General features: G+C 40.5%; 1 protein-coding gene and 1 long non-coding RNA gene across 8 annotated transcripts in view; both read right to left on the bottom strand.

The window, feature by feature from the left end:
• The window catches only part of LOC110978353 (sushi domain-containing protein 2-like), a 30,852-nt gene extending 15,189 nt beyond the window's left edge, over window positions 1–15,663 (bottom strand). For 3 of the 7 annotated variants that reach the window (XM_087137518.1, XM_087137530.1, XM_022233291.2), the window contains exons 1-7: window positions 15,398–15,663; window positions 10,323–10,450; window positions 9,578–9,883; window positions 2,622–2,756; window positions 967–1,129; window positions 477–725; window positions 1–316 (exon numbers count right to left, since the gene is read on the bottom strand). In XM_087137518.1, coding sequence (XP_086993644.1) covers window positions 1–316; window positions 477–725; window positions 967–1,129; window positions 2,622–2,756; window positions 9,578–9,883; window positions 10,323–10,450; window positions 15,398–15,464 — 1,364 coding nt within the window. In that variant the 5' untranslated portion in view covers window positions 15,465–15,663. Of the gene's footprint in view, window positions 317–476; window positions 726–966; window positions 1,130–2,621; window positions 2,757–9,577; window positions 9,884–10,322; window positions 10,451–11,297; window positions 11,425–14,623; window positions 14,831–15,397 lie in introns of all 7 variants that reach the window. The other 4 variants (XM_087137521.1, XM_087137524.1, XM_087137519.1 and 1 more) reach the window with 4 other exon arrangements.
• A 267-nt stretch (window positions 15,664–15,930) lies between these two features.
• LOC147800553 (uncharacterized) lies at window positions 15,931–22,535 on the bottom strand. The gene is made up of 3 exons (XR_015425642.1): window positions 21,990–22,535; window positions 19,142–19,260; window positions 15,931–17,816 (listed from the first exon to the last, which is right to left on the bottom strand). It is a non-coding gene; the product is annotated as an uncharacterized LOC147800553 (long non-coding RNA).

Genomic DNA, 22,535 nt, shown 5'->3' with positions numbered 1-22,535 from the left:
AACTCATTTTGACCTTGTGGTCCGTCCTGAGAAACCCGGACAACACCAACGGTATACGTCACTCCCTCTAGCGGCTGAGGGCGGCTGAACTTGAACATGCCATCTCTGTAAGGAATCATTTGATTGCTGCGGTATACCAAAACAAGTTCAACCGTCCCGGTTGGCAGGTCCTCCTTGTAGCTATAGACATAGATCCGAACATCGTCCATATAGTCTTGGAGTAGCTCGGTATCCCACATGATGGTCACTGATTCTTGCTGGTTCCATTCAGCTGCGTCCAATATCTTGACAAGTGGCGAGATGAACTCTGGACTCACTGTTTATGATCAAACAAGTATGAAAAAACTGTTGACTCGACGTGTCTCATGCAAAAATTTCACGGGTGTTTTATGCAGCCATTAAGTCTTTATTTAGATGCCCATAGGTGTGACATGTGCTCGACAACCCGGGTATGTGTTTTATGCGCGGGTACTTACGGTATGTGAAAATGCCAGTGAAATCGAAGGATTCCCCGCCATTTCTTGACATCTTCAGTGGCAATCGACCGACTTCAAATACCAGTGGGGTCACGCAGCTGGCTGTAGTGTTAGATACTACTTGCCCGTATACCTCGGCATCAGCAAAGCGGCACACGATGGTGGAAGATGCATCGAGACACGGTCTCGATATGTGGACAACATCTCCACCGAGCATTGAGCCAGACACGGGGAAAACAGTCACGCTTCCTGAATATGGAGGAGACTAACTGATATGAAAGTCGTAATGTTAGAAAAGAAAGTCCGTGTCATCAAAGTTGTCAAATATCCATCTTCATTTCTCCTTCAAATACCTTATTATTAGTTGCACATTTAGAATCCAAATAGTTGGAGCCTGTAAATGAAATAATGCAATCCAGTACGTGCAGTTGTGTGTTGCCTTACAAGCCTAGTGTTTGACATTATTTTTGATATAAACAGGGGACCGCACCTTCAGTAATGCACCCAGTATCAATGATATTGCTACTGTCGATGCGAAATAGAAAGCGTCCTGTAGTGCCGATATTCGAATCTTGGTCAATGTCAACGATCGTTCCAGTTCTTGATTCGGGAACAGCGTAGAAATTGAAGCCATCGCCAGCATTGAAACCAACCTGGGTGGAGGACGAAAAGTTCACCTTTGCATCGACCGTTTCAACAGTTTGTTGCGTAGACTACGCTGAAAGAGAACTAAGATAGAACACCTGTGATATCGGTAACATGAACTCTCATTATGTCCTCAATTAAAAAAAAATAATTTGTTGAAAGTCTTTTCAGACTGGCTGCAAAAAATACAAAGTCTTGAATCACAAACATGCATAATTCAGTTACTTTGAAAGCTGTGTATTCACTGGCGTAACTAGGGCTAAACGGCCGAGGGGCACCCTTACATTCTTAAGGGGGCAACACAAGAAAATGAGCTGCAGCTGAATAGATATATAAAAATTCGACGGAGAATATTCACAGATTTCAAAAGGGGGGGGGGGACGTGGCCCAGTGGCGTTCCCCTCCCATAGTTAAGCCACGGTGTGTATTTAATTTTTCTCTTTTTTTCTCTTGAGCTGGAAGGTACGGGATCCCGTCTTTCTATAGTCTCCCATGCACTTGCAGGCGCGGTTCTAGAGCCAAGTTTTGAGGGAGGAGGCCGGGAGCTTTACCCATCGCACTTGACATAACCTTTTAACTTTTGCTCCTCAGGCTGATTTTTCATTCTGGGAGTCGAAAAAGATCATAGACTATTCATTTAATGTTACCACATTGAATGCAGAATAGCAAATCCCATATTTTCACGCTATTTTTTCTTCATGGGAGGGTAGACAAAAGTCGATCAGCCCCCTAGACCCCCTGCCCGTAAAACCCCGCCTCTAGCCAGGAATTTCTCTATACGAACATCTGATTTGTGTATGCAAAGCTCGTAACGGGGGCAAACTTTGTCACCAAAGAGACGGCTGCGAGATTGCTCAGTAGCAGTTGGCTACCACTGTTGATATGAACGGGCCAGACTCTTGTGGGGAATCTAAAAGGGGACTGTCGTTCAACTTTTCCCTGTCGATGGAAAAAAAGTGTTCTGTACCAGATACTTGTCTTCTTCCCCAATGATGGTTGTAGGTCAGGCAGTAGGTCTAAATAGCCCTCGCTGACCAAATCGTTGGCAAATATCTTTTGCCCCAAAAGGAATAGGCCGGCTGAAGCATTCTAATTACGAAAATAGTGGTTAACCGCTGGAGCCCTTTTAGTGTTGATAATTTCAGCAGGAAATCTTTTTCCCAAAATTATTAGACTACCCCAAAAAACTGATCTACAATACAAGAGGTCGGGATAAATGGGCATTTAATGTGCATTTTAAACACCTTGGTGAGTAACAATTTCTTGATTTTTTAAAGAGACTTTATCAGTGTCGTCTATATGTGGCAGTTCGACAGTTGGCCTGCAATCTATTTGGTAAGGATGCGCATGCCAACAAGGGGTGATGTTAATCAGGTGCCTTGTAATGAACGTCTAAAAGTCCACTTTCAGCTTTTGATTAATGATAACTACTTGTCTACGTCGAAATTTCTATGTGGAATAGTCAGACTGTGTTTGGGAAATGTTAAATACAAATCATACTTGAGCGGGAATCCCTCCAAGTCCAGAGTTATCGCCACCACTCACTATGCCGGTAGTCCAGTTGATGTCCTCATAATTGAATATGGCGAAGGAATGTCTGCCGTCAGTTACCAGTGAGGCTTGAAATGTATTTGTCTGCGAAGAGACCAACATTTAACAGAAAAAAGATAATTATTATCCGCCCTTAGTCGAAGTGCACCCTCAAGCAGCAAATAAAAGACTGATAGATGTAAGTTTTCCAAGCGGGTTCTTGCATGCGTTCCTACGTATAGGTAGGAAAAGTCCCTTTGGCTAACTTGCAAACTATAAAAACTTATTTTTTGCCTAATTTTTGCCCGTCTTTGTCACGTATCTCAAAAGTAACAGAGTCATAAGTTGGAATTGCAGGCAACAATTTAGAAGGGACTTTTTCAGTTTTGCCGAGATTTCCCTGACGTTTCTGTACTTGTGAATGGTGAGGAATATCATGAATGCTCTAATGAGAAAGTATTATACAAGAAGGAAACCGTATGAATGAGAACGGAAAGTTTTTGGTTGTGCCTTTTAGTCGGGCAATTTGACATGATTGTACGCATTAGTGCATGGAGGTAGGCCAACTCGTACCCAAACGCACTCGTATCCAGGGGTGTGTACGAGTTTGTTTCTGCATTCAATTGAGGACCCTGAACAATAGAGGACAATAAGGTCCCCGATTGACAGAGGGTCCCCGATTGACAACTGTGTACAAAACATATGGGTGGTCTTGTAAAAAAGTTAAGGTACAAACAAAAGAGGAACAATAGGGGGTCCCCAGTTGCAGGCAAATACACACTGATGTGTGTGCACCATGTCCCAAATCTGGACCGTGATCTCATTTTTGACTGCTGCCAAACTCATTGCGGAAATTTTAACCCGCATAAAAAACGAACCGCATTTCAGACAAATGGCTCTCGATCTTCCAGACAGTATCAACGATAATCTGAGGGGAATTCGACACAAGTGTGAAAAATTGTGCACTAAGTGAGGTAAAAAAAACACAGAAAATGACGAAAATGGGTCCCAAAGAAAAACGGAGTGAATTTCAAAAACCGTTTTTTTTCCTAGAAGTAACAACTTTTTTTGTACATACTAGTTTTTCATGTGGCATCAAAGTTATTGAAGGTAAACTCGGCAAAATTGTTAAAATTAGACACAAAGCTAGGTAAAAAACGATAATTTGTCATTATTATACTTTGTCGAAAAATTGATATTTTCCACTTTCTTTGCTTATTTTCCGGCGATCTCTTTTACCAAAAGCTATTAAAAATTAACCATTAATAACCATTTGATAGACTCTCTGCAATTTATTTACACACGAGGCCTTCAAGGGAAATGGCGGGGCAAATCCCTGACATTGGTCACCACCGATATGCGTCGTCTGCTAGAATAATTTTTCAGGCCGATGACCATTATGTCACTTTTGCGCATGCGCGAATACACAAACTAAATGCACGCACAGTCTACGGGGACCGAACATACGTAGATAACGTGCTGTGGTGACGCTATGGAAGACGACTATATTTGAGACAGGTTTATGAATAAGGAAACGACCCTCTACAACCATTTACAGGGAGAGCTACCAGGGCGGGCGCGTACACTTCCAGTAGACCGTAGGATGATCGCTCAAAATGTTACAAACCGTGATCCCCTCTTTAGGACCACACAATATTTGTCAGATAATATGCAAAACATTACGAAAAATCCGATTTGGAATGTTGCCTTTCACAAAACCTGCACACTTTGTCAAGACTAATTAAATTTGGCAAAGGTTTTACGATCCGGAAAGCGAGTAGATAAGGATTACACCATCTAGTATCAACCAATGAAATTCCTCACTGATCCTCATCTTTCACGTCTTCGTAAAATAATACGCTAACCAAGATGGCGGCGACCGTAGAAGACGAGGTTACTTCGGAAACGCAGCCGAATTTTTGTTGTGTGAATGTTTACACGGATGAATGTGGGAAGCTTGTACCTTTTAAAAGTTCAAGTTGGAGTAAGTTTATCAGCTGCGGTTACCAGTGGACGCAGATTCCTGACTCGGTTGAGGCCAAAATTGTTGTAAAGTTTGCCCAAACACACCATGTGAATTTGAGCGACGTGGCAAACGATTCGGCACTCTGGCCCGGGCAAATTGAAGCCGGTTATCAACATCGTTGCCACCAGGGGTTTTGCAACGTAAATAAAATGGCAGAAAAACTACAGAAGATGCCAATAATGGTAAATTTTGTCTTTCAGTTTGTATCGTTAGTTGAGTATGCTGTTGCTGTTATAAACATGCATGACTAGAAGCGTACTGGTACTTTCTCCCCTCTGCCACACGCACACAACAGTGCATGACGATTACATGCGCTTCTACAGTTTTATTAACTGTGTTAAAGACAGTTTTAAAGGTAGTGTTTTTTTCAGGTTTAACAATTAGGCCTGTATTATTTTGTACATGGTGTATCACAGTGGTTTTACTTGAGGTACATTTGTCATTCGATACACATATGTACAGTTAGGTTGACAAGATGGCTGAAGCATTGGGGCAACTCGTACCCAAACTTTCACACCCGGGACAACTCAGACCTGAGGCATCTCGTACCCGGGAAACTCCGTACAAACTCAACAATTTCAACAAGGCTAACACACACAAAACAGGCTCTACACACAAAACAGACAGCTACGTTATCAGCAATTTAAGAAAAACGGATTGAATAGGCTATTCTATAATTTGATGTGATGTCGCCACAAGCTATGATAAAATGTAATTTTCTCTTGGCTTACGAGTTGTCCTGGGTATGAATTATCTTTGGTACGACATGTCCCTGGTATGAGTTGTTTAGGGTACGAGTTGTCCAACATTTGATGGCTGACATCCAACATGTGCACTGCACAAGAGTGACAAATTCTCCACAATAGAGTGGTCTGCAATTTTTTTAACTTAAAAAAAGCTTTCAAATAATTAGTTAATATTTTACCTTCCATGGAAGTTAATATTTTTCAGGAAGAAGTACATGTACTAGGCATGCCTCATTGAAATCAGTGGAGATTTTTAAAATTTTCTTTTGTTATAGATATGCTTAAAATTCTAAGTTTATTAAATTAACAGCCACACTGGGAACTCCAACTGTTTCATTTGGTTGTTCAACCTGCCATGTCATGTGGGTTTTATTTCAGCTGGAGATGCTGACTCTGAATCTGCATATGACGAGGATACTCCAGGCCCGTCCCCAAAGAAGAAAATGCCTCTGAGGTCCAGCTTATCACCAACAAAGTCTCACCAGGAGAGGAGTCATGTGCTGCCAAGTGAATGTATAATCTGTCGGCGGAAGCAGTAAACACGGGACAGGAGAACTGGATCGTGACGGAAGGTTCCTCTTTTGAAATGTGAACAAATGCACGCACAAACCTTCCTTGCAGCAGCAGAGAAGCAACCTCATCAGCGCATTCTCACTCAGGTGAAGGGGAGGGACACGGTCACCATTGAGGCGCAGTGTCACAAGAACTGCTACAAAGAATTTACACTGTGTGTAACGGTAACCAGTTCAACAACAGATGATAGTGACTTCAATTATGCACCGTCATACAAAACATTTTGTGAGACAGTCATCGAGCCAAGAATAATAAGGAATCAAGAAATTTTGAGGCTTACAACATTAAACAGGCTGTTTATTAAGGCAGTGAATGATATTCAGAATCTGGATGGTCTTTATACAAGACTCACAGCCGAAAAAAAAACCTGAAGAGAACATTCCCTCAGCTGAATTCAGCCCCAAAACAAGAATGAGAGTGACATTGTGTGCACAAATGAGCTACAGGTGATGTGACGAACATCGCTGAATATGCTGTGCTCATGGCAGCAGTAGCAGTATAGATGACGATACCAGTGATGGCAAAGATTCTTCCACAGTTGCTACTCCTACAGTCCCTTCCCTTGGTGCTTCCAGTGGATCAAGCATGACAGCACCGAGTGAGGAGCAACCATTTGACCAGTCTCGCCTTCGTCTCTTATTCCATGCCTGACTGGTAAGTTTGAATATTGAAACATTGACAGCGTGGTGGCATACATTGCTTTGTTTTGTTTCCGTTTTCTCACCTAGGTATTAATTTTCTGCAGCCCAGTTCTTGCACATTTTAAATGTACATGTAATTCATATTATATGTGAAACACAGTTTGTTAAACCTTGTGAAAGAGCCCTCGTGGTGTTGCATTTCCACCTGCCATGGACACATTATTTGCAGATAACGTACATGTATTTCCTACAGTAGCCTTGTCTTTGAAATGGGATCAATAATTGTGTACTTCTTCAGGCTGATTAAATTGGGATCCTGGAAAATTGTTCCAAAAACCTATTCCCCCTTTATACACGTATGTGTATTTAGCTCCTGAAGTAAGATATTGATTTGCACCTGTACAGAAATATACCGTACCCAGCATCATGAAATGGGACATGCAATGACATTGAGTATTTCCTGTATCAAAACAGATCGTGTGCTGTCTGAGCAAACACAATTTCATTATGATATTACTGCCAAACATACCCTGTCCACTATGACAGGAATAGTAAGGGAAAAAAACTGAATATGAGAACTTGATATGCACGCACACTTGTATGAAATTATTAATATTTTCTTCTATGAAAATTATGTTAAAATCTTGTTCCTTTCTTTTTGGCAGATTCTCAAGAGTGGGATAGAGGAGACCCAGTCGACTGTCAGATGGCCACCAACAGCTGATGACCTCACCACAGAGACTGCAAAGAAGGCCATTCCACACTTGCTCTTCAACTTCCTGGTGTGGTGTGTTGATGCCTCGAGTGAAGCTGATGTATCTTCATATGTGGAAGTCAGCAAAGATGTCGGCAGAAAGCTGCTCTCCATTGCAAAAGATCTGGTGTACATGAGTTCAAAGGGTCGTGTAATGCTGCCAAAACACGCCTCTTTAGCCATAACAGTTCGTCACTTGACAGGGTCAGCAAGGCTCATCGGCATCTTAAATGGGTATGGACACTGTGTGTCTCATTCAATGGTTCTCGAACACGATTCAGATTTGACAGAACAAGAGCTGACAAAAGGAGATGAGGCTCTGCCGGTTGGTGTACAACAATTGTATGACTGCTTAGGAGACTTTGTCTGGTAAAGGCACGACTCAAGTAACTAACGGCATCATCGTACAACAAAGGCAAGAAACTGGTTAGTCAGGTGTATCTCAGCCTGCAGATCCTTCTTCACGTACTCCCATAGAAGATCCCTAACATCTCAACTTGTATATTTAATACCGTACTATGGCGGCACCAAGAAAGGACCAGATCATTAAGGGAAGAATGCGGACACACACGAATCCACCTATCTCCTTGCCCAGCATAGTGCCAAAAACTCAGATTTGGCCTTTGTTCTGTCAAGAACCCCAAGTCAACAAGGATGTCTGCTACCAAGCCGGAGAGGCGACAATACCCTTTGAAGTTCAGCATTCCTCCTCTCATTTCCCATGTGTTCTACCTCCCTGTAATGGATGCCTCACCGACTGAGGACACAATCCACACATTAATAATGAAGAGTGTGCAGATTGCAAACACGTTGCATCAAACATCTGTGGAATTCAAAAACGTGGGTAATCAAAATACGTAGGTAGGTAATATTGACACATTACACAGCTTTTACGTAATAAACTGTACATTTTGCATAGCTAGCGGGACCGTTTGTGTGTTGTTACCTACTCATGTTAAAATAATAAACTACTTTTGAAAACAAAATTACAGAATAGTTGTGTATTTCATTTTGGCCAATTAAGCCTACACCATTGGTAAAATCCTGAAAATCGGACTACCGTATAATCCTGAAATATCTTACTTGAAAAAAAAGTACACAACAGTCTCAATCAGTCTGTAAAATATTTCCACCCAGAATGCTGTAGTTTTCCAGAAAAAAATGGTGTTCTCTTTTATTACGATGGTCGACCGACCGTCGCAATAGAGTTATTTTCGCTTCGCACATCACATCCTTAAACAGGTGCCAAAAGTAGAAAATAAAATAAATCCGTGTGAAGTTCAATTTTATATAAGGAAAGGTTTTTTTAACGGAAAACTTTGCGAATTCAAATCATCCCTAGATAATATGGTGTAATCCAATATGGCGGCAGTTTCCGAACAAGGTGATTTTCGTCAACAAAATTACGATTTCCACACGTCAATCCTCCCTCGTCATAAGTCGTCATAATTCTTTTTTTTTTAACTTATAATTATTAATGGCTCAACTATGAATGGTGTTTTAGACTTTCATCGACGTGTGAACTGACATGAAAGTGCAGTTATAAGCACGATCATATAGGCCTACTCGTGATATATAGGCCTACTCGTTTCGATGTCACGGACACGAGTCGACTGCTGTGTTCCTGGATGAAGTTTTTCCATGAATCTGCAATGCTACATTGTCGAGGAGGCGCATTACCAATTCACTGATTACTCCTAGCCGTTGAAAACCGCTCCTTTCTTAATTAAGGGAATGAGAACCTGCCATGCTTGTTTCCCACCCTGAAACCGCGGACGATATTCGCTTGTACTACGAACGCCCTGTAGTGCATACATTTTACGCGAGATAAACTACAAGACCTTCAATTTAAGCGTTGAAAATGCCGCGCTGTTTTTCTCGATTTTTCACAAAGCAGTGGACTCAATCATGAAACAAGTTAGTGTAATGTAAGTTGCAGTGAATTTTAAACACCGTAATCAGCCAATCTTGTGAAATTACGACAAAACACCAATGGTGGAAAATGTCCAAACTGTCTCCGATTTTCCTCTGGTTTCTTTTGCGTATTTAGAAATAATTACAGCACTGGAATGAAAGCTACAGCATAAAACGTGGTAAAAGCAGGAAAGCTGAATCTGAGGATGAAGCTAGGTAAATTTGCTGTCTTTTTCCATTTCTCATGAATCTTACTCCCCATTAAAACTCACTATTTTCAAGGCGTCACCTCTGGCTCCATAAAACGGAACTTTGTTCCAGGTTGCGATAAACATCCACTTTGCCGAGAACCTGGACTGATGAATGAATGATCGTCTGACGATGTCATCTGCCTGACGGAAGAGCCTGACATTTTCTGAATTATCAAGAAGTTCGCGATAGGTGACATTGCCACCGGCGGTTGTGTCCACGTCGCACCAAAACACCGCCACCACTAGCTTATCGTCGCCAAGAGGAAACGGTAATGGGTCATAGCCAGAGACCTCCAAACCGAAGGAAAGCAGGCCATTTGTGTTCACCTGTAAATAATAAATAAGATCATAAAGAAATGAGTATAAGGACTAAGATCAATTTAATGGAACACAGCGCCCAAAGTGTCAATTGACCGGAACTCTTACAGTATATTACAGTATATAACTGTCAGGGACGAAATAAAAACACTCGTGCGGACCTCCTAATGCATGCAACGCATGCGTGATGGTGCACTCTACTAACTGGGATCACGTGTTTCGAGAGTAGTGATTGGCCAAAAGTTGCATCTGCGTTAACCTTACTTACCGAGTTCGGACTAGGTATGCAGGGAGGGAAGACTCTCTATGGACAACTATGTCCACAGGACGGAGGTAAGAACTTAATAAGAAAAGATGTGTGAATGGTAGCCTTCTTCAATATTTCTTTCTTTTTTTTGTTTGCGTTTATGAGATTGTAGGCCTCCTTGAAACCTCTAGACAAACTTACAAAGAGGGAGTCATAATTGTGATCGAAGAAAGGGAAAAGATTGGATATCGGAACCCTGCCGGAACTCCCATCGTCGTTTGGTGGAAGAAATGTGTCTCCTTTGGCAACTCCGTGGGGGAACATGAGCTCTGCAGAAACAACCCAAACATGCAAACGCTGTAAATTTATCGAAGATTTTTAATTTATTGTTCTCCGTTAATGTTTATAGTATCTGTGCTGATTTCCACGTTTAGAGAACTACTTTCATATTTTAGTCCATATCCTTAATTTCACATTACAAATGCCGACGACGGGGTTTTCTGACTTTATTGTTACTGAACACTGAGAATAAAGGTGGTGCAAAGTAGTAGCAGATTATACGGAGAAATGCCTGTCCCTCGCTTGAAGCACCTTTTATTACCCTTGAGTATTTTTTTCCAGTCGGCTCGTGTAACCCTTCCAGCATAACTGAGCAATGCCTTCTCAATCTCAGGAATTCCGTACATCCAGGGTGATGTGTTTATTGACAAAAGGCTGGGGTGTATACGGGTACAGTCCACTAATTCTAGCCCCATTGAAAACAGTGTAAAATCAGCACTGTTCAGGGCCCAATAACATGCATACCAACATCCCCGAGATTTCAGAAACACAAATGAAATTATTGTCTAGTCCCTAATCTTTCAATTTCTTTTCAATATTTTGTGGGTTAACCAATTACATTTTGAATTATTCCAACAAAACAAAATCACCCCCAGAAAAGTGATTTTTCCGATGTCCGATTGCAGCCATTTTTCAAGTGGCAACCCTCATCTTTCTATTTTTCAACCGTAGTTTTTAGCCATTCTGCTCTCGTATGAAAGCTCAAAGACCCAGGGAGTTGATCCTGGCAAGGATTTACACAATCTCACCACTTTGGGGGCCAAACAATCTCCTTTTTCAAAAGATACTGTGGAAGGGGGCACTTTTAATGCTAATGAGCTGGCCAGAAATTCTCACTTGAATTAGTGGTCTGCACCCTTAAGGATTGGACTTGTTGTGGGGACCCCTCTGTCCTATTTCGTGTCTGGTATATAATAGTTGGTTACTGGCCGGCTGCTGTGTTTTGAGTAGATGTAAATCACACCTGTTTGAAAAGGAATGCATATTAAATTGTAATTGTTACACGTTTGTCCAACTGATAAGTGTATATTTTTGAAATTGCAATGCCCTTTTCCCCCATATTCCTCAGAAAATAATGTGAATTTATCTGTCCCGTATTAACTATATTTATAGGTAACTTTTAAAGAGAGCCTTTAAGATGAAGTGATTAATCCGCATTATCTCTTTAAACAAACAGTTTGGGTCATTATTATGCCACCTAAATACAGAGAAGGAACTATTGAAGAGATTCCCCACCCCCCAAAAAAACAAGTGTTTATCAGTGTATTCATGTATATGCAAGTTATGGAAATGAGCTTAAGGGTCTTGTATGAGTGAGTTCGGAAAGTATCGGTGGCGCTCTTGGTCAAAGGTCAATAGGGCTTAAAAATCCATGCGCTGAATTCGTGCACACCGTATATACTGTGGCGGGCATCCCCGGGCCTACCCTGAGTTGATGGGATCAAACCAAGCACTATTAGTGGCAGAGTCGATCTTCCCAACCCAAGGCTTTTCCCCAGACGAGAGACCACAGAGAGCGACCTCTAGGCAAAGGGTGCGGGACCGTTTTGGAGGAAATATACCGCCGATTGTGACCGAGTGTTAATTAGTCTCTGTTGAATTACACAATCAACCTGTAAAGAAAGTAATCCTTGACAGAAGAACTGTCGGTACAGGACGTTCAATTTATTCAACAATAATCAACACAAATCAACAAATGAAATGTACAGTGAAGTGATTGGGAGATTGGTTTGGTTGCCTGTGCATTTACTTACTTGGATTGAGCACTAATTTAGCGTAGGGCCCCAGCAGCAATACGCCAAAGCATCAACTATGCACCATGCGCATCAGCCATTCACTGCGCATGAACCACACACAGCGCATCAACAAAGTCACACTGCGTCAGCAATGCACCACTGCATAAGCAACGCACCTCTGTGTAAACAATGCACACCGCTGTGTAAACCATGCACACTACATGCACTGCATCAACAATGCACACCGCGTCAGCAACGTACAACTTGTACAACTTCGTACGAGCTTCACCTAACGTGCATGCGAGCCAGCGTCAGCAACGTACAGCTCTCACAGCTTTGTACTTGCAACGCGTCAGCTACACTCACTAGTCAGCCACGTACAGTCTATACAATCACGTACTTGCAACGCATCAGCACCACGCAACGCTTCGCACAGCGCTGACAATGCCTTAGCTCCGTGCCAACTCACCAACTTCACTCTGCGAAGTCCAACAAGCAAACCTATAATGCGATCGCAGCGCTCACTGCAGTAGCACGACCATGTGCACACAGCGCGCTACGCTATGCCTAGCCAGCACACGTTACCAAGTCACTAGCCAATCAGGTATGTGCACTGCAACTTATTAATAAAATTAGACTAGCTCTAGTCCTATACACTTTCCGTCACAATACGTTGCGCCGTCGTGCTGTGTGTTTTCTGAGCAATCATGAGCGACGGTGGTAAAATTTCTATTGATGAAATTAAGATCTGGCATGTAGAGACACAAAAGTCTTTTCTACGGACAAGAGGAGTTTACTTCTCTGGAAGGAAAGAGGAGCTTGTGGCTTTGGTTTTTGCATGCCACGGTCCGGCGTCCCGACCTTGCCCCATTGCCCAAGGCAGTGAGGTGTAATGACGATTTTGTAGAGTTGCTATTGAGCTTACCTAATGGAGATCATCTACCAGACCCAAAACAGCTCACTAATTGGGAAAGTGAGGAAGTATCTATCAGAAAGTGTCCTCCCACAGTGGCTATGGAAATTGGAAATGGTAATTACTTGGGAAGATACACAAATGACGAATTCACAAACCGGCTCACGAAAGACTACAAAGACCAAAAGAGTATCATCCTATCAGCCAAACAAGCAAACACTGTTTCATCAGATTGGTCTGTAAAATTCAAATGTTTTATAAGATAATACGTTAATTTTCCCACTGCTGCAACTGACTTCTTGTGATATGTTATATGTTTGGGTGCTGTTTAGTAGGGAAAAATTCATGCACCTGTTATTAAGGAAATCTTTCCTTCCTGTTATACTGTCCATGCCAAACATTCTATGTGAAGTATCCGGTTATTTCCCCCCAGAATAATGACAAAGGAAAAGATTAGGAATACAAGTAAACTGTAAAGTTGCCATTCATCCAGAACAAACCCAACAGTTATGTTTATATATTTATGTATTCATTGAACCAATTGTCCTTGCTGGCAGTCTGGCAGAAATTATTTTCTATTATGTGTGGAAGACCTACAAAACAGACGTTTTTACTGACAGTAGTTACATGTGCATGAAAGACCATCTGCAATAGCTTAAACAGTTTCCACTGGTGGTTCCCCCAGAGAAAACAAATGCTTATTCAAAAGCTTATAAATGCCCATTTACATTTGTTTCATCTATAACACCAACAATACTGCCCTCTAGTGTCTAACATAATGAAACCGGTACCGGGCGATGATTTTATCAGGTGAAAACTGGTTCTTCAAGTATTCAAATCACGAGAAAAAGTACAAATGTGATAAAAGCGACTTACATATAAAAACAGTAGTTTTGTTTCTTGTGACGTATAGTATTTGCAAATTTTGGCATAAAGTTCAGCTTTTCACTTTTTTGGTGTAAGTCTATGAGCATTTTGGTTTTGTCTTCCAAGTGGTTTGTGGTGGCTTTCTTTTGAAGCAAATTAAATGTACATGTATGACAAATCCGCTACACCAGATTCCTTCCAAATTCTGCTTAACTAAAACACGAGAGGTTTCTGCAAGTTTACGAATGCTGCAACAACAGTTATAATTTCCTGGTCTAATGGGGCCAGTGTTATAAGTAAAGTTTGAATTGCCTTCCCAGTTTCCCAGGAATAGTCTCCAAAACTTTAACTTTTTCTGGCCAATGAATCAGTGGCCCAAGCTTATTGTTATGTAAAAAATAATGGTATGGAATTTTGGGGAAAATGCGACGAGCATCTTGTAACAGTTACATGTAGGTCTACACGCACGTTGACAATGCTCATGTCGATGTCAAATTGTCAACAGGTACACGGCTAGCTAGCTAGCGTGGCAGTGGCACAGGTAACGAGGCCAATTCCATCCGTGTACATTGTGGACAAGGACAAAATCATGTAAGCTTTGTTCGTAGGGCATGTCCTTGAAATCCTTCCCTAAAAACTCGACTTACCAAAAGGACAAAATGATTCTACGACAGAATACGATGAGCAGCTGAGCGTCCGGTCCGTACCGTGCGTACATTAATTAACGAACGACGCTTGCAGACTTTGGGTTGCACCACACCAAATACGTACGCGCCCATTGAAAACAGTGCAAAATCGGACCGAAATAGCGCCTCCTGTTGACTCTCGTGAAGAGGTTGGCCTCTGTTTTTCCACTGGAAATTCAAGATTATGGCCAGAAGATCACTTATCGTTTCAATTTCATGGGGGTTAGCCACAAAAAAAAGTTTAATCGCCTTTGAACAAAGATACCCCCAAAATAGCAGTAAAACTAACCGCTCAATTGTGAATGGAGTAGCCGCCCGTCGAGTGCACGTCGTTCCTTGTTTTAGAACTTTGTTATGATTTTGTAGCTAGAATGACGTTCACCACTGAATATTATCGTGAGTGAACCCCATCAAATTGAGGACCAATTCGTAGCAATGCTGAATCATGATCGTTTTTCATGTTTAATAATTAAATATCTCATTAAATATTCAGAAGAAAAGGGGGGTGATTTTCCCCAAATCTGTTCGCTCAACCCCGCCAAATTTTCTTGAATCCAACGGCAAAAAGTACAAAGTGATGCATTCGGCCAAATACCACAGAAAAGAAAAAATCTCTTACAATCAAGATGGATCTCTCCCTATAATCTCTTGTAAGAGCCTTAGGGATTTACGCTCAGTTGGAAACGAATTTTAGCGACGCCTATGGTATGGTGTTGTTTTGAAAATACGCCTTACCTTCTAGGCCAGAATTTATTGGAGCGAAGACGATTACAAGGATGGCTATAACGGTACTGCAGTCCATTTTTGGTCGTGGTTCCTGTACATTGGGAAATGTACATGTATATTCTTTAAGCACGTAACGTCTGCGACCGTCTGGTAGCCATTTCCAGGGCCATAACTTCACAATCTCTTGTCAAGTCTGAGTTTACAGTAATAAGTGCAAAACGAGCGGCGACTACGCCTAGTATACGTTGGTGAACTTTATCTGACCTCGTATTTATGCCTATGCCATATATACATGTACGTTTCTGTATTATGATGCGATAGAAGTCACTTGTATGACCTCTATTGTGGTCGTAGACTGGTTCCCGTTCCGTACGTACTGGTAGCCTCCTGACATCTTACGTTTTCTGAAAATAGGGACCCTTGTACAAACGCACAAATCAAGCAGGAGCTGATAAATATATATATTTTTTTGCTTTTTTTTCTTCGTTACCGAAATAACTTTACCATAAATGGTTCACTTATCTAACATTTAACAAAATAACCACTGATTTGAAATAAATATCCGTAAAATGATTCATCGATGATAATCATTCAAGTTGAAAAATAAATTACTACACTATGATCAAAAGAGACCTTGCAAGGATAGGTACTTGTGTTTTATTAGCCTGCTCTTGGCCTGTCAAAATTTAAATATTTAGCATCCCAAATGCAGGGCTAATTGCACACGTTAAACCGCAGCTAGCTACTGGCCCGTATAATAGGGATGGGGGTTAGTCCATGGTAACACGTCAAGTTTCAATTTTGTTTAGCGAATTTTTTTTAACTTCTTTATGTAGAGACGGTACCGGAACACATAAATAAAGCGCATTGTTATTTTAGACGCAAATTAGGCTGAGGGTGCAGGAGTCCTTTATATCTACTTTGAATTTCATTTTCTAATTATATTTTCTTCATCGTCCTTTCTTATTACTCATTCGTGTGTCACAAGATAAAATACCAAAATAAACATTGTACAATGTTTACACTTTCCCAGAAACGTGTTGCACAATATACAGTACATTTATCACAAGAAGAATTGTTGTTTAATGAACTCAGAAGCATTAATCCTTAAAGTGTCGCTGCAATGAATTTTTCTTCAACACAATTTATTTGTTTAAATGCATTGAAATGTGCACAATTCGAAATTTGATTGTTTCACATTGAAATGTGAATTCAAAATTATCAATGTTTTTGCAGACGACTGAGGGCGCTGTTTCTGTGAAGGCATTTAGGGAAGACATGGTTCAGTGCATAGGTATTTCTGTTCAAATTGTGAGGCCAGAATGTACTAACTGAGAGCATTTCTGAGAGGGATTGGTGTTATCTTATTGCTATGTACGTAAACAACAATGAATCAGCAAAGAAGAGAAAACTTAGTTCAGGACAATCTCCTAAGACACAGGACTTTTTTGTGTACAAACCAATGTAACATGGAGGCTTCTTCCTGAGATGACATCGCAGTTTGGCTCCTGAATATGGAAATACTCATTAGCATAAAAACCAAAAAAGCATAGAAATACCCTTTAAAATGGTGAATACCAATAAAATGGTGCATGCTTACATATGTATGCTTGTGGGGTATTTCCTTCGTTCTCGTGTACAAAACTCTCACACAACACGGACAATTTTCAAATCACTGCTATTTCAACCAAATTCAGTTTCCTGGGTTGAAATTTCGACCATCACATGTCCATTATATAAAACACTTTATTTTGCGACAGATGAATGACACTTGAAAATTCCTCCTTTTTGAGTAAATTTGAAATATCTATTTTGTGAAATTCTTGCGGGGTACCACTTTAGTACCCCACAAAGATCAAATTGGCCTTGTGGGGTACCTTCCATTGTTCCGGTTCCCCACAATTAAGGCACCAAGTACTAGCGTATGATGGGCATGGCATGAAACTCACGCGTACGGACCAATGACCGTGCGCCACCGCCTCACCGTGACGTTGTTTGCATTATTAGGGATCGTCGCAAGTTTTGTTTATCACTTAACGTTGCCATGTAAACACTGGTGTAAGGGACAAAAGCCTAACACTTCGGGCTTAATCTTTATTTAACTTATCATTTCATATATCTTTACCATATATATCCTTCTTTTTTCATATTTCTTTTGCTTTTATTAACAACTTTTCTTCTCATTTTCTGTTTTATATCTACATCTCAATTATTTAAACTTTCTGTTTTTCTTATTTTTAAATTTTGTACAGCAAATTACAACTAAGGCAAAAGGAAAAAATCTGTTTCAAGATTTTCTAAATAAATAAAAAGATGGCTGCATTTTCGCCAGTTACATGTTGCCTCGAATCTCCAAACACGTCGGTTTCCCACGTCGCTGCATGCTCGTGCAGTCTTTTTATGTTGAGGTGGCGGCTCTATTTCAAACCTGAAAAAATACACACAACCACAATAATGTTGGTGATTGTAGAACAAGTTATTGAGCCAAGAGCTCAATTTAAGCTAAAAGTGAGTCACGCTGAAAATATTCACCAAAAGTACGGGGGGATAATCCCTGACCATAAGTAAAAAGAAAAAAAAAACTAGGTTGAACATGACATGACCAGGGACCAAATTGTTGTAACTATAGAAACTCAATATGAAACTAGAGAGAAGTGTTTGTAAACAAGTACAAACACAGAGCTGGTTCGGGACTGTTTTACCAACAAGATAAGTATTGTTGATCAAAGCTCTCAAACTAACCCAAATGTTGGCTTGAAAACGTGTACAAAGTCAAGGGGCTGAAATATTGAAAAAAAACAAGAGTAAATCATATAACGACGTCATCATGACGTCATTTATTTACAATAAATTCTGTATCAAGGCTGTCACTTTGAAAACGATCAAACATCCGAAAGGGTTCAAAATTGTGCCTTGGAAACGTGTACAAAGTTAATGGGCAAAAAACCCTATTTGGAGAAACACTGCTCTTTAAGTTCGTGTCACGTGATTTGCGCTTAAACTGAACAATTTTATGAAATATTACTTCATATTCGGACTCTTAAGCATATTACAAATAAAACAACACAGCGTAAAGTACCCGATTTCTCCTTCGTTCTGATAGTAATCTTGCGCCAAAGTTAAAGACTACTTGTTCACTTTTGTTAAGTAGAAAAACGTGAACAAAACGTATGGGCAAATATAAAATATTGAAAAATGAATATAAAATAAGGTGATGATGTCATTATGACGTCATCCCTTTGCAATATCTTGCATCGGGGTCTTCGTTGGCTATCACTTTGGGAACGATCAAAGACTGCAAAGTTACCAAAATTGTCGCTCAAAAACGTGTACAAAGTCAATGGGCTAGAAACACGTGTGCAGGAAAACTGCTCCTTTAATTTCATGTCACGTGATTTTTGTCTAAACTGGGAAAAACTTATGAAATATTATTTAATATTTGGACACTTGGGTATATTTGCGATCGAACGGAAGGGAAAATTTAGTCTGATTTCTTCTTCGTTCTGGTAGTAATTCTCCGTCGAAGTTGAGGACTGCTCACGCATTATGCAGGACAATGTGTGTACAAACCCTATGTTGTGCAACAACGCCATACATGTTTCAATATGGGACAGTTTGTTGAAAATTGAAAGCCCAGGCATGTGTGACCGCCCTCATAGCCTGATATAGGACAGTCCGAAAACTGTGTGCAATCTGTGTACAAAGTCTATGGGGGAAAATTAATTCTTAAAAAATCAATAATAAATAAACTACTTAAGTAATCACTGTGAATTTCTTCTAGGACCGTCCTTGGATGATCACACAACTATCCTCCAAGTTTGAAATTGTTCTGATTTTCCTAGGTGCCGAAGTGTAGGGGTAGAAAAACTTGGCTGAAGAAGAAGAAAAAAAAAGGAAAGAAAAAAAACAGAACGATTACAATACCTGGTTCGGCTGAACTGCCGAACCAGCTAACAAACAAACCAGTTTGTCATAAAGCAGTTACTGCTCACAAGAGTAACGTTTTGACAGGCCCTCTCGATGACTGTGCTGACCCCCTGGCCCGAAAACTGCGAGAAATGTAGGTTCAGAGACGGTCAGCTGACGCCCACTGGTGACGGAGACGAGGCACGCAAAAGGTATAATATTACAAGGTATAATTACAATTTCAATTTAAATTTCAAAAACGTATCCAAAAAGGAGATAAAGTGTTCATAAAACACATTACTGCTTATCAAAATATGCAGTTCAATAACATTACCTTCTTACTCTTGAATTAAATGTGTGTATAGCACATGGTGAAAAACTTGTTCTAAACCTGTCTGTTTTTATTCGAAGCTGGCGTACTCTCCCAGACTCAAGCGTCTCAAAAAAAGGCATTCAATGGGTTTGGATGGATTGTTTCTTATTTTCTGAAAATGGATCAACTGCCTGTCTTCCACCAGAACTGAACATTCTCGATGTCATAACCAATTATTTTGCTCGCCGTTTTTCCAATCTTCTCGATTTTTCCCTTGCTTTTTTCACAGTGAGAGAGTTGAACCAAATGATTGAGCAGAACATCACAACTGACTGTATTACAGAAACGTAAGATAAATTGAGAATATCTCTATCTACTTCAAAGGACTTTAGCTTCCGAAGAAAATACAATCGTTCATTAGCCTTTGCAAATGTTCTGTTAAAATGCTGCTTCCATGAAAGGCTGTTGTCGATGAGAACACCCAGGTACTTATAACTTGATACATTTGCAACACATTGACCGGTCAACACAACTGGACGCATGTCATTTTTTAGTTAACGGAAGTCGAAAATCATTTCTTTAGTCTTATTGACGTTTAAGATCAGCCCATTTTCTTCACAACACTGGTAAAATTTCATTATTGCATGCCGATGTTCAGTCTTGTCATTTTAAAACCCGTAAGTACTGTGTCACCGGCATACTTTAGAATGGAACATGAATCACTGTCTGATCTACAATCGTGTATAATGCAAACAAGACCAGGGAGGCCTTGCAGAACACCGGTATTTATACAAACATCGTCCGACCATACACCATTCAGCCTAACTCTTTGTGTTCTATCGGTCAGGAAGCTGTAAATCCAGGAACAAAGACCAGGCTGTTCATTCGATGTTGTCAAATTTTGAAAAATAACATCAGGTTTTACAGTGTTAAAAGCCGACAAAAAGTCAACGTGCAATGTACGCACATAGGTTTTTGGTCTGTCAAGATGGTCATATATTCTGTGAAGGAATGCAATGATGGCATCCTCTACTCCTTTACCTGCCTGGTAGGCAAACTGACATGGATCAATATAGATTGGGGGCAGAAGAATCTTCTTAACTAACTTCTCAAAACATTTCATTATAACCGGTGTGAGTGCTATTGGCCGATATTCATTTTGAGAGATAGGCTTTGGTATTTTTGAAATCGGTACTACTGTTGGAGTTTTCCAAAGCTTTGGAACAATCTGACTATTCACAGACCATTGAAATAAGCAGTAGAAATAGTTGCCAGTTCAGAGTGATAAAATTTCAGCACCTTTGGTGATAGACCGTCTGGCCCATCTTCATAACTAGAAGTTATGAAGATCTACATCTTCATAACTTAGCTGAGGCTGTGCATCATCTACAACTTCTGTAGCTTGAGACTGAACATAATCATCAATATTAATACTACTGACAGAGTTGCTTAGTGTTTCAAATCATGCAAAAAATTATTCATGTCATCTGCAAAAACCAGTTCATTTCCATGGTAACTGTGAGACTTGGACTTTCCGATTCCTGTTATGTTCTTTAAACTAATCCAAGCATTTTTTGAGTTCCCTGACCGAAACAGATTCCCCAATTTGTTCCCATACTGCCGCTTACTGGACTTTCCCAAGCGTTTAACCCCCCCCCTGAATTTCACGTTGTTTTAAACCCTCTCCATTAACCAAAGCCTTGCGTTTATCAGCAATTTGTTCTCTAAACTCTTTTTTAATCCAGGGTTTATTGTTTGGATACACTTCAATTTCCCGTTGTGGCACGATAAGTTCCTCACAAAACTGAATATATCCACTGACGGCATAAGGCAGCTACAATTAATTTGTTTTCATGTAAACCCTCAAAATGCACCTTTCTGTCTCAGTTGAACTTGCTTTCAACTTTTGTTTCACTGTCAAAGGGTGCTTAAATACATGCTTGTTTTTTTTTCACGGTAACGAGCATTCCAATATTCAAAGACAACAGCCACGCTTTCCCAGTTAGGAATAGGAAGGGTTGAGGCTAGGGTTAGGGATAATAGAGTTAGGGATAGGGTTGGAGTTGGGGTTAAGGTTAAAGATAGGGTTAGGGGTGATGGTTAGGGATAGGGTTGGGGTTAGGTATAGGGTTAGGATTAAAGATAGGGTTAGGGATGATGGTTAGGGATAGGGTTGGGGTTCGAGATAGGGTTAGAGATAGGGTTAGGGATAGGGGCAGAAGGGCGAGGGATATTGTCGGCGTTGGGGTTAGGATAGTGCGCATCTTGGGGATAGGGTTAGAGAAAGGGATATTTACATCAACATTTGACCCAACTGAATATACGACAACAAAAGTCAACATATTAAAAATATGTTATAAAAATGACAGAAACAGTACTCACTTTTCAAGTACATAAGGAAGTTGCTGTAAAGAGCCTCGCTTCACAGGGCAAGGTATCTGAAGAAATAAACCACGTATCAGATCCACCACAAAACATAACATGTTATTTAGCAGAACTGTTCGATTCACTTTCCCCGGAAAAAAATGGCCTGCATGATACCACTGAGGGTGCATTCAGCGAAATAATTGTATTTCTGCGCGCGAGCTCATGAATATTTTGTGATCCCACGGGTCCTTACAATAAGACATGCCGTAATCAAGAGGGATCACAGAAACATTTCCATAAATCCCGAACTTGGGACTGGCAGTTTCCAGTTCGGATTATTTCTTTCGCAAAAGCCCTAAATTGAGGGCATATTTGGATAGAGGTGGGCGTCTTCAACCAGAGCTGGGCAAATAGGTTTACTACTTTTTTTTACTACAAGTTATTGAGCCAAGAACTCAATTTAAGCTAAAAGTGTCACACTGAAAATATTCACCAAAAGTATACTTGTGGGGATAACCCCTGACATAAGATAAAAAGAAAAAAAAACTAGGTTGAACATGA

Source organism: Acanthaster planci, linkage group LG01 (genome assembly GCF_054643075.1).
Source record: "Acanthaster planci isolate LZ-2023a linkage group LG01, COTS_SCS, whole genome shotgun sequence".
In the NCBI taxonomy this organism is placed as follows: Eukaryota; Metazoa; Echinodermata; class Asteroidea; order Valvatida; family Acanthasteridae; genus Acanthaster; species Acanthaster planci.
The sequence above is the reverse complement of the archived record's forward strand: the minus strand, read 5'-3'. Positions and strand labels throughout refer to the sequence as shown.